General features: G+C 37.9%; 2 protein-coding genes across 2 annotated transcripts in view; one reads left to right on the top strand and one right to left on the bottom strand.

The window, feature by feature from the left end:
- Positions 1-13,978, bottom strand: part of DIAPH2 (diaphanous-related formin 2) — a 1,391,152-nt gene that overhangs the window by 199,830 nt on the left and 1,177,344 nt on the right. The window lies entirely within an intron of this gene.
- LOC102835385 (60S ribosomal protein L27a-like) overlaps positions 13,307-13,978 on the top strand; it is a 1,280-nt gene continuing 608 nt past the window's right edge. The window contains exon 1 of the mRNA XM_006872014.1: positions 13,307-13,792. Within this exon, the coding sequence (XP_006872076.1) occupies positions 13,323-13,769 (447 nt within the window). The 5' untranslated portion in view covers positions 13,307-13,322 and the 3' untranslated portion in view covers positions 13,770-13,792. The remainder of the gene's footprint in view (positions 13,793-13,978) is intronic.

The following is a 13,978-nucleotide window of genomic DNA, read 5'->3' as shown; positions in this document are numbered from 1 at the left end:
ATCGAGTCGGGTCCGACCCATAGCGACCCTGTACAGGGTTTCCGAGGGTGTAAATCTTTACGGGAGTAGAAAGCCTCATCTTTCTCCCGCGGAGCGACTGGTAGTTTCGAACCGCTGACCTTAAGGTTCGCAGCCCGATTCGTAACCACTACACTACCAGAGTTCCTAGGAGTAGTCGGAATTAAATGACATGGTCGTTATAGCATTTTTTAAACTTTTCAAAAATTTAAATTAATATATTTTTACAGTTTCAAAGCCTTTTCATAACTACCACTTTACTTCACAGCTTTATAGAAAATAATCAGGGTACCCTCATCTGTAATTAATCAAGTATAGAAAAAAGTTTCCAGCAAAGTGAAAATTCGTCAAGGGTCAATGTCAAAACTCTCCTTTTTGGTGTGCTAGGTAGATTAGTGACTGGTAGATTTTCTGAGGACTTGCACTGTTTTTTGTTTTTTAATTACAAATAGTTCCTTCTTCCTTTTAAAAAAAAAAAAATTAGACCATTTGTAAAGGAGGCTTATCCTGTGACTTAAAGCTTTCACTCAAAGTGGGCAGTACAACTTAAAGAATGGTGTTATTCTCATTAATAGTCTGTCCTGGTGTGGTGATGTGGGATAAAGCACTGGACTGAAAGGTTGGTTTGAACCACAAGGTTGGTGGTTCAAACTCACCAGCAGTTTCTTGAAAAACCTATACATGGTCGGAACGGACTCAACAGCACTTAATAGCAACAACAACCATAATAAATTATTCCATGTAGGTATGTTAATAAAAGATACATGCTATAATTGCAGCACTTCAATAAATTGTGGCACATAAGCACTCCAGGATTCTCCTGGGAAATGATAAGTGAAAGAAATGAAACAATGCAGTTGAAAGGATCAGGACAGAAGTTGTGGGGAGGTAGGGGCTACAGAGTGAGAAAGTCTCAGAAAGAATGCCACTGAAGGAGAGAGTAGAAAATACTAGAATGGCACCTACTGTTCTGATCAGATAGCAAAGGATATGGTACATACAGATATCTAGCTTGTTTTACCAACTAAGTCTGATTGAGGTTTTCATAATTAAAATTAATCCCCCCCCCCCACATACTTTTAAAAAACCTAAACAGGTTTTTGATTCTAAGGTCATTTTTTGGTTATAGGGGTAACCAAACCTTTTTCAAGGGTGCTGTATGTTAAAGGTTGGATCTATACAAATTTATAGTACCCACCAATGTCCCTTAGGTATGAACCACTGTAAAAATCAAGCTATATTACATTTTATAGTATCTTCAAGAATTCCTTCCTCTTGATGCCCATGTATAACTTCCATAAACATTAAAGCACAGATTTATATAGGTACACAGTGGGTAAATATATCACAATTTTATTGAAATAAAAGTGCCCTGTAGCAACAATTTGTTTCCAGGCAACTTAGAATTTGAAGAATAACATGATTTTTTTTTTTTGTTCCCCAAGCTTAATGATTATTTTGTTGTTAAGTGATGTCGAGTCGGTTCTGACTCACAGCAACCCTGTATAGGGTTTCCGAGGAAAGGCTGATGAGTTTGAACTGCCAACTTGACAGTTCAAACTGACCTGGTGATTCAGTGCTTATCCTACAGCAACACACCAGGACTGCTAATGTTTACTTGTTGTTGTTGAGTGCCTTAGAGTCAGTTCCAACCCACAGCCACCCAGTATAGGGTTTCCGAGGAGCAACTGGTGAGCTTGAACTGCTGACCTTGCAGAACTTTGCAATTCTGAGCAGTAACCCATAGTACTACACCTGGACTCCAATGTTTACTTACCACCCTTCATTTAGGTGCCACAAAAGTCAAGAAACTTGAACTAATATTCACAGAGTACTTAACAATCACATGATCCACATTAAAAAAAAAAAAAAAAAAAAGAAGCTGCTTCATAGGCTTAACCATAATGCTGAAGATGGTGCTTGGTGGTTATGTGCCCTGGAGTTGGTTCTGACTCATAGCCACTCTGATTAGGGTTTCTGAGTAGTGGCTGGTGAGTTTGAACCGCCAACTTTGTGGTTCAAACAAACAGACTTTGCAGTCCAGCCGCAGCACCACACCATTGTTGTTAAAGTACCGTGGAGTTGGTTCCCACTCATAGTGACCCTGCACAGGGTTTCTGAGGCAGTAAATTTTTACACGCCACACCACAGCAGATTGAAATTGCATAAGCAACTTTAGTAAGCAGAAGGTAAAACATAAAGCCTCATCCAGTGCTGAGTATTTTCATAAGCAATGGTGTGAGGTGCTAACTCAAGACACAAAGGGACCCTCCAGAGGGCACCTCAATGGGATTCATTCAGATACCCCTGCTTTTCTTCTTTTAGCATCAGCTCTCACTCCTAGCATGTCCTTTTAGTTTGGATTTAGTCAGATGAAATTCCATAGGATTATAATGGAAATTGCTTTGCTAAAAGCCTGGTTACCAATTGAAAGTACTACCTTCCCCCCTCCTCCCCAATAATGTCCCTTTGAATGACTCTCCATTATTTCACAAAGTACAATGCTTCTATGTTGGGGGAAGGGGATGGAAAAACAAAGTAGATAAGGGAACATGGAGAAAGGTTTGCACAGGCGAATGGAACAGAGTTAAATAGTTATGTATGCTCAACCTTGGAACAACAGGGCTCTGTGATACAGGGATCAAGGCATAGACTGAATGGGTAAAAGAGGGAAAATAATGTTAAGATACTAGACTGTTTTATGAATATTTGTTACCTTTGCCTACTACTGTAAAATAGACACTTGAATGGGATAGAAAGGAATATCGGGAAACTTGAATATCAAGAAAGCTTGTAAGCCTGTGGTCAGCTTGTAACTGATTGGCATGCCTAAAAGGGGGTCTAGAATTTGCCCAGTGAAACAGGCTTCCTGCAGAACCTCTGTAGTCTATAGGATCTTAGGTGGAATACTGAGCCCCATCCAGAAATTTCTGAGGTGGGGCATTCCTTCTTGAAAGGACAAGCAGACCAGCCTGGAATAGCTACAGAAACAGAAGATACTTCTTGAAATAAAGGCCAACTGGAAAAATACAAAACAAAAATGGCAGTCTGGTTGGCTATTGCAAGAACAAGCAAGTTTTATGCTGGGGAGCCATCAAGGTAAGCAATCAAGTCCCTTCAGGACAAATCTCCCTCCAAGAGCATGTAAGCTTGCTGGCGACCACATTGGGGACTGGTGCATGGAAGAGGGGGAAAGGCAGCAATGAAGATATGGGCCGAGTTCGACCACATTACATAGACTCCTGTAGACTTGGAGATGAGAGAGAGAAGAGGAGAGAATGGCTGATCTGAAGTGTGGTAAGACCTGTGGACTCCTGGGCCCATGGACAAGGACATAGCCACAGAGAGCTGGAGATGAGAGCAAAGCACCCAGCTCATGTGAAGTGAGGGGAGACACACAAGATTGCCCAAACTTGTAAACTGTATCCATTCCACCTGGCTTCGATGGCTTGATGATCAGAACTCGAACGGAGGAAGATAAAAGATAAAGGAAACAAGTGTAAGTTGCTATAATTTGATGAACTTGATCTAAACTTAAAGATGTAGTAGCTCAAAATACCAACTGAGAGGGAAGGAGTCTTCACATCCAAAATCAATCCTATCCTCTCTATATACAGTGTTGATAGGGATGGGCAACTTAGACATTGGCTACCTAAAATGGCTATAAAGGCACAAAGTGACTGGTTTAGAAGTTTTAAAGAGGGAGTTCAGTTTCAGAGTGTTTGGGGGAAGGTAGAATCCCCACTGAATAGTTTTCATTTTGTCCAGATGGGTCTGGTGAAAGGAGGTGGGGGATAGGACTCTTTAGATTCAATAGTGACTAATTGTTATCAGGACTAATTGCAACTGTGACAACTGTAAAGGTAGAAGTTGTGTAACATAAAGGGAGGAGTAGTTAATCTTGTAGTCAGTCCAGGAACAGAGAATCCTAGGACCATCCAGGGAGAGGAGCACGAAAGGAATGTGGTACCCTATCCAGAGAAGCTCTGGTAGCATTGTGGTTATGAATCGGGCTGGGAATCGCAAGGTCAGCAGTTTGAAACTACCAGCTGCTCCATGGAAAAAAGAGGAGGCTTTCTGCTCCCATAAAGATTTACAGCCTCGGAAACCCTGTTCAGGGTCGTTATGGGTCGGAACCGACTCGATGGCACTTAACAACAACAACAATCCAGAGAAGCAGCAACACCAGAGATGGAGGCAAGGTGAGAGTAGGGAGAGAGACAGCAGCTTAGGACTCTAGACTTCAGGGAAAGAGAAAGGCTGTGTGCTAGCAGCCAGGTGCTGATGGCCAGGTGGCTGGCTTGCAGAATGTGTCCTTTGACTGTTTAAATGATTATACATATATTCTTGAGTGTTTTGTGTATATCCCTCCCCTCTCCCCAAAAAAGAAACAAACAAAAATCCTAGAGGGAATAGAAGCAAATACTGTTGAATGATGATGATGCACAGAGGCGATTGTAATCATTGCAATGAAACAATGAGTGGAAAACTGATGTTCCCCCATTTAAACTAATCACTCAATTCACAATAAAAACTTAAAAAAAAAAAAAAAAAAAGCTTCTATGTCCTCTTTGTTGTACAAAGCTTTGTCCCATTACCATGGAGCAGACTCCAACTCCATGACACTTTAGGACAGAGAAGAACAGCCTCATAGCATTTCCAACGCATTTCCACCTTTATGGATGGAAGCAGACTGTCACATCTTTCTCCCACGGAACAGCTGGTAGATTTGAACCACCAAACTTTCAGTTAGCAGTCGACTGCTTTAGCCAGGACTCCTCAAATGTGTTGACCTGCTGCTAGTTAACTAACAGGAAGTATTAGTTTTATTACTTTAATTACAAAATAATAAAACAAAATGCATATGAAACCATGGCAATGATATGATGTATGATAGAATGAATGTAAAACTAATGTTCTCCTATGTAAACTATCATATAATTCACAATAAAACACTAAAAAAAAAAAAAAGCATATGAAAGAAAAAACAGACTATGCAACAAATACCTGTTTTCAAATTGCCTTGGGACTGTTTATGGAGTTGTTTGGCTTAAAGCAATTACTAAAACCAGATTTGAATGCTATCATAAATAGGCATAAGCTTTCCTTACATAACCCATATTTATGTTTATCAATAAAAACTGAAACTTAGAGCTTGCAGTAATAACTTTGTGGAGAAAGCAGGGCAGATTTATTATCTGTGATCCCTTCTTTATCTCTCCCTATTACATCTGGGACAATTCTTTAGTACTTAGGTGACATGACTAAATCTTATTAGATGGCTTTTCTATTTTAAGCACAAATCTAGCATTAAAAAAATCCCAGAGTAAAAAATTAACATAGCAAATGTCAGGATATTAAACAAATTAAAAGATACTGTCAATAGCACACAGTACTGTCAAAGGACTAATATCCCCAGTTAAATAGCATCAGAAATGGGTAGGAGATTTCTTAAAGCAGATACCAAAGCTAGAGAGACATTTAATGTCAAAGCATAAAAGATATTTGGAGTACAATAGCTATTATATTAAGCTATCAGTGCTTTGATTATTATTTTATCATCTGAAACGTTGACAAAGGTGGGTACAAATAGCCATAAAAATCTGAGAAATTGAAAAATTACCAGCCTGTACCAGTGTTAACCATTAATTGTAACCAATGGTAGCAGAAGTAAGATTGATTTCCAACTTAACCTATTTGTATATACCCCAATAAGCCTATTTAGGAAAATATACAGTACAAAAATTGCTAATGATATATAGTCTTTTCAAATCAAGCTTATTTCTTTTTCTTTTAAAACGATTTCTCTTTTCATAAATGTTGAAAGGTGCAGGTGCTCAGTAATATAAATTACTAATGAGAATTCTGTTTCTATTAGCCTGGGAAGAATCATAAATGCCAAAAAAAGAAGATGTTTAAACTTCACATTAATTTAGCATGAAAAACATACCACAACAAAATATTACTTCCCTCATTCTTCTGATGCAGAATCTTAACATTATTAAAGGCGTGAGAATGAGTAGAACACTTGGTTCTGTGTAATCTAAAATTAATTTAGAGCTGGTGAAAAAGAAGTGATTCTACTACATTTTGTTCTCTTACTCAAATTTAACAAGTGGTGGCAGCTTCAAGACAGCATACACAAAAGATTGAAATTAGAAGACAAAGTTGAGTAAGTCAAGTTGGCCTTCCTGCATTATTTGATTGGAATAAAGATGTTAATGGGACTTGACTAATTTTCCTGATTACCTATTTTAAATATTCTCTTCTCAACAAGATGTAGAGCTCTGTAAACTTCAAAAGCAGTAGTAGACATGTCTTAAATCAGAAGATATTCAAAGAGAAAACAAATAAAATGGAAAGTGGGAAGGAAGGGAAAGGAAAGAAGGACTTTTATAAAAACATACTTTGGAGGTAGATAGACAAACAAGTTAAGCCACAGTAAAGACCTGTCATTTTCTACCCCAAATGCTAGGCAAATAAAATCTTTCTGCTTGGCAACAATGCAGGTCTATGACTAAAGCTACCATGAAAAATTTAAGAATGGATTGTTTTCATTTTAGCTACATTTTTGATGTTTTAGGATATGTGTGGGTTTCTCCTGTATTACACACATAGCTAACATACTGTGATCTTTACCGATAATGCTACTATGACAAGTATTCATAGAGCCATTGCTTTGGGCTGTTTTTCAAATAGGAGAGAATGATTTATAATTATTCATTTATGCTCTCTTGCCCTGTCCTTACTTCAGTCAGTTGGATTGTCAACTGATGTGAGGCAAGTTGACAAAGAAACACTGTGCTTTAAAAAAAACGACTGAAGGATTCATATCATTTAGAAAAGGATAATCTTTGAAATCTAGCCCAGGAATAAAAGAACTTGTATCTACCTTAAAGCTGGAACTTCCCTGCGGAGAGAAACAAGAAGAAATGACAACACGTAATACCACTGCAGCTGTAATATCTCTGAAGTAGGACACTCAGAAAAGGGCACAAGCTATTAATGTTTCTAGAAACATTACGTTTAATTTCTTTGTGAAAGATTTAGCAGTTTAGTGGAAGGCAACAGCAGTGGGGAAAAACACACACACGCATACATGAAAGAATAGCTAGCTCTGTAAGGAAATTTGCTTAAACTAATATTAGAAAGAAAATAATTCAGAAACATTGCCTATAATAATCTCATACCCCAAGGCTAGAAGAAAAGGTCATATCTAATTGGTTTTAAAAAAAAAAAAGGCAGGTTGGACACACAGTAAGTGATACTCTGTGATGAATTCTACCCAACCAATACCCATTTTATCTTGATTTATGCTAGGACATGTACTACACGTTAGAGAGTCAGAAAAGAAGCCATACTTCAAAATTGAGCTGCCTTTTTTTTGAGGGGGGTGTCATGTTTAACTTGACTAAACCAATCAATTAGGAGAAAAAAATCTATTTGATGGGCAAGAATGCAAGTTAAGTAGTAGCTTTAAGTTATGTAGAATAAAATGTTTCTGCATGATTTGATTTTTAAAATAACAATATATAAAGTTTGCTATTTTCCAAGGACCATGCATTAGTAGGGGTAAACAGATAGGGGTTTACGGGGTGGCAGGATTCCAATTTCACTGAAGTTAGCCACAGTGTAAAAACATAAAAATTACATAACATAGGCAAATATTTGGGAAAAAATAAAATACCAATTAGCTTTTAAGGGAAGTACTGACTTAATTTTTTTTCATGGTGAAAAAATATATATTTTTTCTTTATATTTAAACTTTATATTTTTCCAGGTCTTAATATCAAAGAACTCTCTTTAGAGCAAAACTTAATTATGACCTGTTCCAGTAAGAACTGTTATTTGGATAAATTTGGAGAGACAAACAAACAAATATACCTAAACTTACAGAGTCCTGGTGTGGCGCTGTAGGATAAGGATAACCCCTGGACTGCTAATCACAAGGTCAGCAGTTTAAACTTGCCAGCCACTCCTCAGAAACCCTATACAGGGTCACTATGAGTCAGAATGGACTTGAAGGAACTTAACAACAATACGCCTAAACTTACTTATGGAAATCCAGATTTTCTTTCTTCCGTTTTCACTGAATACATTAAAATACCTGTCAAGCTGTAAATAAGTATTCATTATGGTCTGAGGAACTTTTATGAAGAGACATTTTCTCCTTTAAGTTCTTTTTAGAATGTATAAGTTTTGAGAGAAAATAATTATGTACACTTTTCAGAACTGTCTATACCAACTGCCAGGAGAACAAACAAATGTGTGTTGGAAGAAGTACAACCAGAATGCGCCTTAGAAGCCAGAATGGAGAGACTTAGTCTCTGATACTTTGGACATATTATCAGGAGGGACCAGTAACTGGAAACAGATATCATGCTTGGCAAAGAGGAGGGTCAGTGAAAAAGAGGAAGGGCCCCAATGAGATGGACTGGCACAGTGATGGCAGCAATGGGCAGTGTTTCGTTCTGTTGTGTATAGGGTAGATATGAGTCAGTCAAGTCGATGGCACCTAACAACAACTATACCAACTGATAAAATTAATTTACACAGTGTACATAACAACAAAAGGTTTAGTATCTACTTGATGCCTTACTTATCACAAGTACTTGCAAATTCCAGTAACGATGAGGTCATCTTTTCAATAAGGCTGTGAACCAATAGTCCACCCAAGGACTTTCCTCTTATCCCTTTGAAATGTACTTCATTGCCCCTTTCCCTGCCACCAAGACCTGAACAATTCTGCATAAAATTATAGAGGGTTTCTTAGCATTATTAGTCTTACTTGTTTTCTAAAAGAGACATATGCTAAACCTTAAGAGAAATAAACCAGACTTCAAACAATACTGAAAATATCCCTCTTTTCCTCAGACTTTCTTATCAACAATTACTATGTAGAATACCAGACTGGGAAAATGGGAGCTAAGCAGTAGCAGAAGGGAAGTGAGGAAAGTGATATGCAAGGGGCCTCAGGACCACAAAACATGGTAAATTGGGTTGGCGGAGGGGGTCTGAAAGCCAGTGAAGCTATTGGAGGTATTGGATAAGGTATAATGCACAGAATCTGTGTGGACAACGTTCAACTTGACCATAATATTGTTTCAGTGCTTTGCATCTTTCTGTGCCAGGCAGTTTTAGGTCTAAACACATCATGCAAACTGATCAATATTATTTATAGCAACTAAAAGGAGAAAAAGTAAATGTGCAAGTTGCTAGATGTGATCATTTTTTCCCCATTTGTCTTTCCCAACATGCACCTGACATAAATATAATATGAAAACCATAGAGAAAAAGAGGGAGACCCCAAACGAGATGGAAAGGCACAATGGTAGCAGCAATTGTGAGTAAGGCATAGGACCTGACGGTGTAACATTCTGTTGTACATAGGGTCGCTATGAGACACAACTGAATCGACAACACCTAACAACTACAACAACTAATGATTACTTAGGAACAATCAATGCATTTTAAAAATCCATTATGTTAGAACTTTATTTCTAAATTTATTTTCTATCTTGGCCCTCTACTCATTCATTTGTTATTCACTTGGTGCCTTCATGCTGTGGGCTTTAGGACTAACTGAGCTTGTTTTAAGGTATTAGTAGTTTCATGGTATATTTTTGCCTTCCTTATGAGATAACCTGGGTAAACCTCATGCACAGCCACAACTTACATATCTGCCAGTTGGAGGCTTCGTGTATTGTTATGATGTTGAACAGGTGTCAGGGGGAGATTCCAGACTAAGGCAGACTGGAAAGAAAGACCTGGGGTTCTACTTCTGAATATCAGTCAGTGAAAACTCTATGGATCACAATGGACATATCTGCAACCAACCCTGGGGATAGCATAGGACCAAACAGCATATTCTTCTGTTGTGCATAGGGTCCCCATGAGAGAGCAGGTAACAACAGGTACATGAGTTCATTTAATTTTTTTTTGAGAGCTCATTTAAATTTGGACCATAAAATGTTATCTACATACTAAAACAGCTTTTCAGACTTTTTTCTTGTTCATTCAAAAATGTTCACATTTGACTTCAATTATCTGTTGACAGCAAAACTCAATTAACTCCACAAATATTATCTACAAAGTACAGCTATCTCTCAGGATCTCTCCCATTTAAGGTAGATATAGACAATTGATGTGTCACAACCATAAATAAAACAAACACTGGATGATCCACATAAAATCATAGCACTTAACCTTCCTGATAGAAACTTCGCTTCAAAGGTTAGCTCCAAATATTTGAAGATATGCTATTAGGTTATTAGAAAATAAGAAAAACACGTATATTTTTGTTTACTAGATATAAGGCTGCTGCAGATCTAACAGGTATGATAACTTGCAATAAAAAGAAACGCAAGCACACTAGTATTAGCTTTCCAAGCAGCATATGAAAATCATATCTTTGCTTTTGTAGGGTTTTTGTGTGTGTGTGTGTGTGTTTCCTTGTGTCCAGGATATACATTGACTTTCTGTAACCACTGCAGAGTTGTGAATAATGTATGAAATAAAAAATAACAAAAGAAAGAAACCCTGTTCGTTTCCCAGAGAATACTGTATTGCTTGCTGTATACTATATCTCTGCTAGACAAAAAATAAAAAAGACCAGCAAACCCAGAAATCTCAAGATAAACTTTCCCAGTGAACAGAGAAAATATCATCCTTGATTCCAGAAGTCCCTCAGACAAACAGTTCAAATCCTTAGAATACTCTTATGTATTGGATAAAAAACCTTTTAACTCCAGAAAGATGTATTCTCCTGAGTAAATCTATGAGAAAGTTGGAAAAACAATTATTACTTCATGTTATTTGAAAGAGCTTCACTAAACCCTGTTTAACTTCCCTGTCTTACTGGGCATATTTGCAAAGACTGCGGAGAATATCTGTAAATCGTCAACAACATGTTGCTATTGTCACTCTCTTTTCCCTTTATGCTCTCTAGTAAGCATTTAGGAATTTTACTGTAAGTAGCTTCTTGGGAGTGGAACAAACCTGGATTTGAGCATGACAAAGAGGTAGCAATAAAAATGTAAGCACATGGACAAAAGAATCAGAGTATTGGTACATATGTTGTTTTTTATGTAAATTCTACACATTTCTTTCCTTGTCAAATCAAAACATTACTGAGTACAAAGGTCATGTGAAGGTAACAACAGATATAGGACATTGGAGTTTGCCCATAAAATAAACGCAACTCTAATGAAATTCCATTTACAGAGATACAGAATGAAATTTCCATTTCTTTCATCCTTGTCAGAGATAGTTTTATGTACAATACATTGAAAAGGCTTTCATGTAGATTCAATTGTGCTTTCTTGTATGTCCCCCCACCCCCCCGGGTGAGGACGGGGCAGGATGGTGGTAGTCATAATGAAAAGTATTCAATGAGCAGTTATCAAGAGCCTATACTATACTGAGTTCTGTGGTAGATGCTAAAAAGAAATACAGTTATTTAATGCGGAAATATAACACTGGTAGTATGCAAACACTTTGTATAATCTGTATCTTTAGGAAAGTTGAGATTGAGTGCATCTCAGAAGATACCAATGAATAACAAAATTTCAGTCTCAGAAGCGTATCTTGGAATTTATGAGACCCACTGCTCTCTTACTGCATGACTTCTTGCCTTCCTTTACATTCCACTCCTCTTATTTTAAGGTGCTCTGGTAGTGTAGCGGTTACAAATCGGGCTGCTAACCTCAAAGTCATCAGTTTGAAACTACCAGCTCTTCCATGGGAGAACAATGAGGCTTTCTGCTCCTGTAAAGATTTACAACTTCAGAAACCCTATAAAGGGTTGCTATGAGTCAGAACCGACTCCATGGCACATAACTACCACCTCTTATTTTAATGACATAATGAAAGGAACTATTAGGAGTAAGGTCCAAATTTCAATATTCTAGAGGAGATGTGCCCCAAGGTATAGCAAAAATTGAGGGGTGGGGAATACCTCCACTTCCTGGTGAATATGTTTGCTTGTTGCCACTGGGGCAGCATACAGAATTCTGCTGGGGAGGGGGAAGCAGAGCTTACAATTTCCTATGCCTGTTTAGAAAAATCCTTAATAATATACTACTGAGCCCAAATGAGAAAACTGAGCCCATGATCATGATCACCAACTACAATCAACAATTATTTCTCTTTAGTCATGAAAGCATTTCATTTTTTGAAAATGTAAGGCACTTATGACAGTCTGATGAATACCTTGTTGAGTTTTGTAGTTGAAAATGCACAGATCCACAGACAAATGTAAAAACCTTCCCTAAAAGCCGAGACTGAGACTGTAAATTCCAAAAAGCCAAGTCCCCCCCATCCAAAAAAAAAAAAAAAGCTAAAGAGGATAGAGAGAAACACTGTAAACTGATGATATATGGTGGGGATAATAATCAATGTAATGAAACAAGCTATATGAATGGTTGAATGTGAAGCTGATGATGTGCCCTGTAAACTTTCACTCAATGCAAAATAAAAACATTTAATAAAAAAAAAAAAAAAAAGAAAATGCACAGAGCATGTGCTCATGGTAGACTTAGATACTGCATCTGACATATAGGGTCTTAGGCTGAATTGAAGGTTTGTAAATAAGCAGGTGGTTGTGTGGATTTAGCTACCAACATAAACATGTCTGTAAATTTTTGACATGGAATTAAAATGACCAAGAAAAATTTACGGCTGCATAATTGCTTGTCCTAATTCATCTCATATTCTGGTATTGAAAGCAAAGCTGCTAGACTTATATTCTCATAAAAATCAACTGAAATTGACCTTATCTCCTATTGTCCTGCAGAGATCACCAATGAAGAAATGTGCAGTGGAGCTGATTATATTGTATAAGAGAAGAGACAAGCAAAAGTGATTGAAATTTCTAGAGAGAACATTAGTGCTTGCTTAGAACAATTTTGCATATAAATAGGGCATAAATGGTCTGTGTTCAATTTGTTCTCCGGTTTCCAAAGAATATGATCAAAAATAGACTACACAGCAATCTCCTGTTTCTATTTTTCTTAATGTAAGCCAGACCTTATTAATCAATACATCTATATGTCTGTCCCCAAAACAAAATTTCATTGCCATTAAGAGATAAAATCAAAAGAAAACGAAGAACTGTAACCAAGACTTACACATTACATCATATGATTTGTATGAAGTGATAAAAGATACTAAATTATGTGGTCTTAAAAATTAATGACATTTTATAACTTAATGCAATCTGGCTTGTAACCAACTCTCACTCCAAACATACCCTTTAAAAACTATTCTTGCTGAAGGCCCCTCTCTTTTTCGCCTCGACAGCCGACATGCCATCCAGACTGCGGAAGACCCGGAAACTTAGAGGCCATGTGAGCCACGGCCATGGCCGCATCGGCAAGCACCGAAAACACCCTGGAGGCCGCGGTAATGCTGGCGGCTTGCATCATCATAGGATCAACTTTGACAAATATCATCCAGGTTACTTTGGGAAGGTGGGTATGAGAGATTATCACTTGAAGAGGGACCAGAGTTTCTGCCCAACTGTCAACCTTGACAAATTGTGGACCTTGGTCATTGAGCAGACAAGGGTAAATGCTGCCAAAAATAAGACTGGGGCTGCTCCCATCATTGATGTGGTGCGATCGGGTTACTACAAAGTTCTGGGGAAGGGAAAGCTCCCCAAACAACCTGTCATCGTGAAGGCCAAATTCTTCAGCAGAAGAGCCGAGGAGAAGATTAAGGGTGTTGGGGGTGCATGTGTCCTGGTGGCTTGAAGCAACATTGAAGTTAATTAAATGTTCTGTCATTTTCCCTTATGGTCTGAGTGTAGGTTCTTTGGTAACAACTCTGTGGCTATTTGAGCATTGCCACCATCAGGACCCCCATCTAACAGGTTCTAGGGGTATTGGGGCTTGTGTTTCCTTGCTGTCTCCTCAAACTGTATGGTAGGAATACACCAGCACTTTAAAAGGCTTGACCCACT

This window comes from Chrysochloris asiatica, unplaced genomic scaffold (genome assembly GCF_000296735.1).
Source record: "Chrysochloris asiatica unplaced genomic scaffold, ChrAsi1.0 scaffold00180, whole genome shotgun sequence".
Classification (NCBI taxonomy): Eukaryota; Metazoa; Chordata; class Mammalia; order Afrosoricida; family Chrysochloridae; genus Chrysochloris; species Chrysochloris asiatica.
This window is presented reverse-complemented; position numbering and strand designations above follow the sequence as displayed.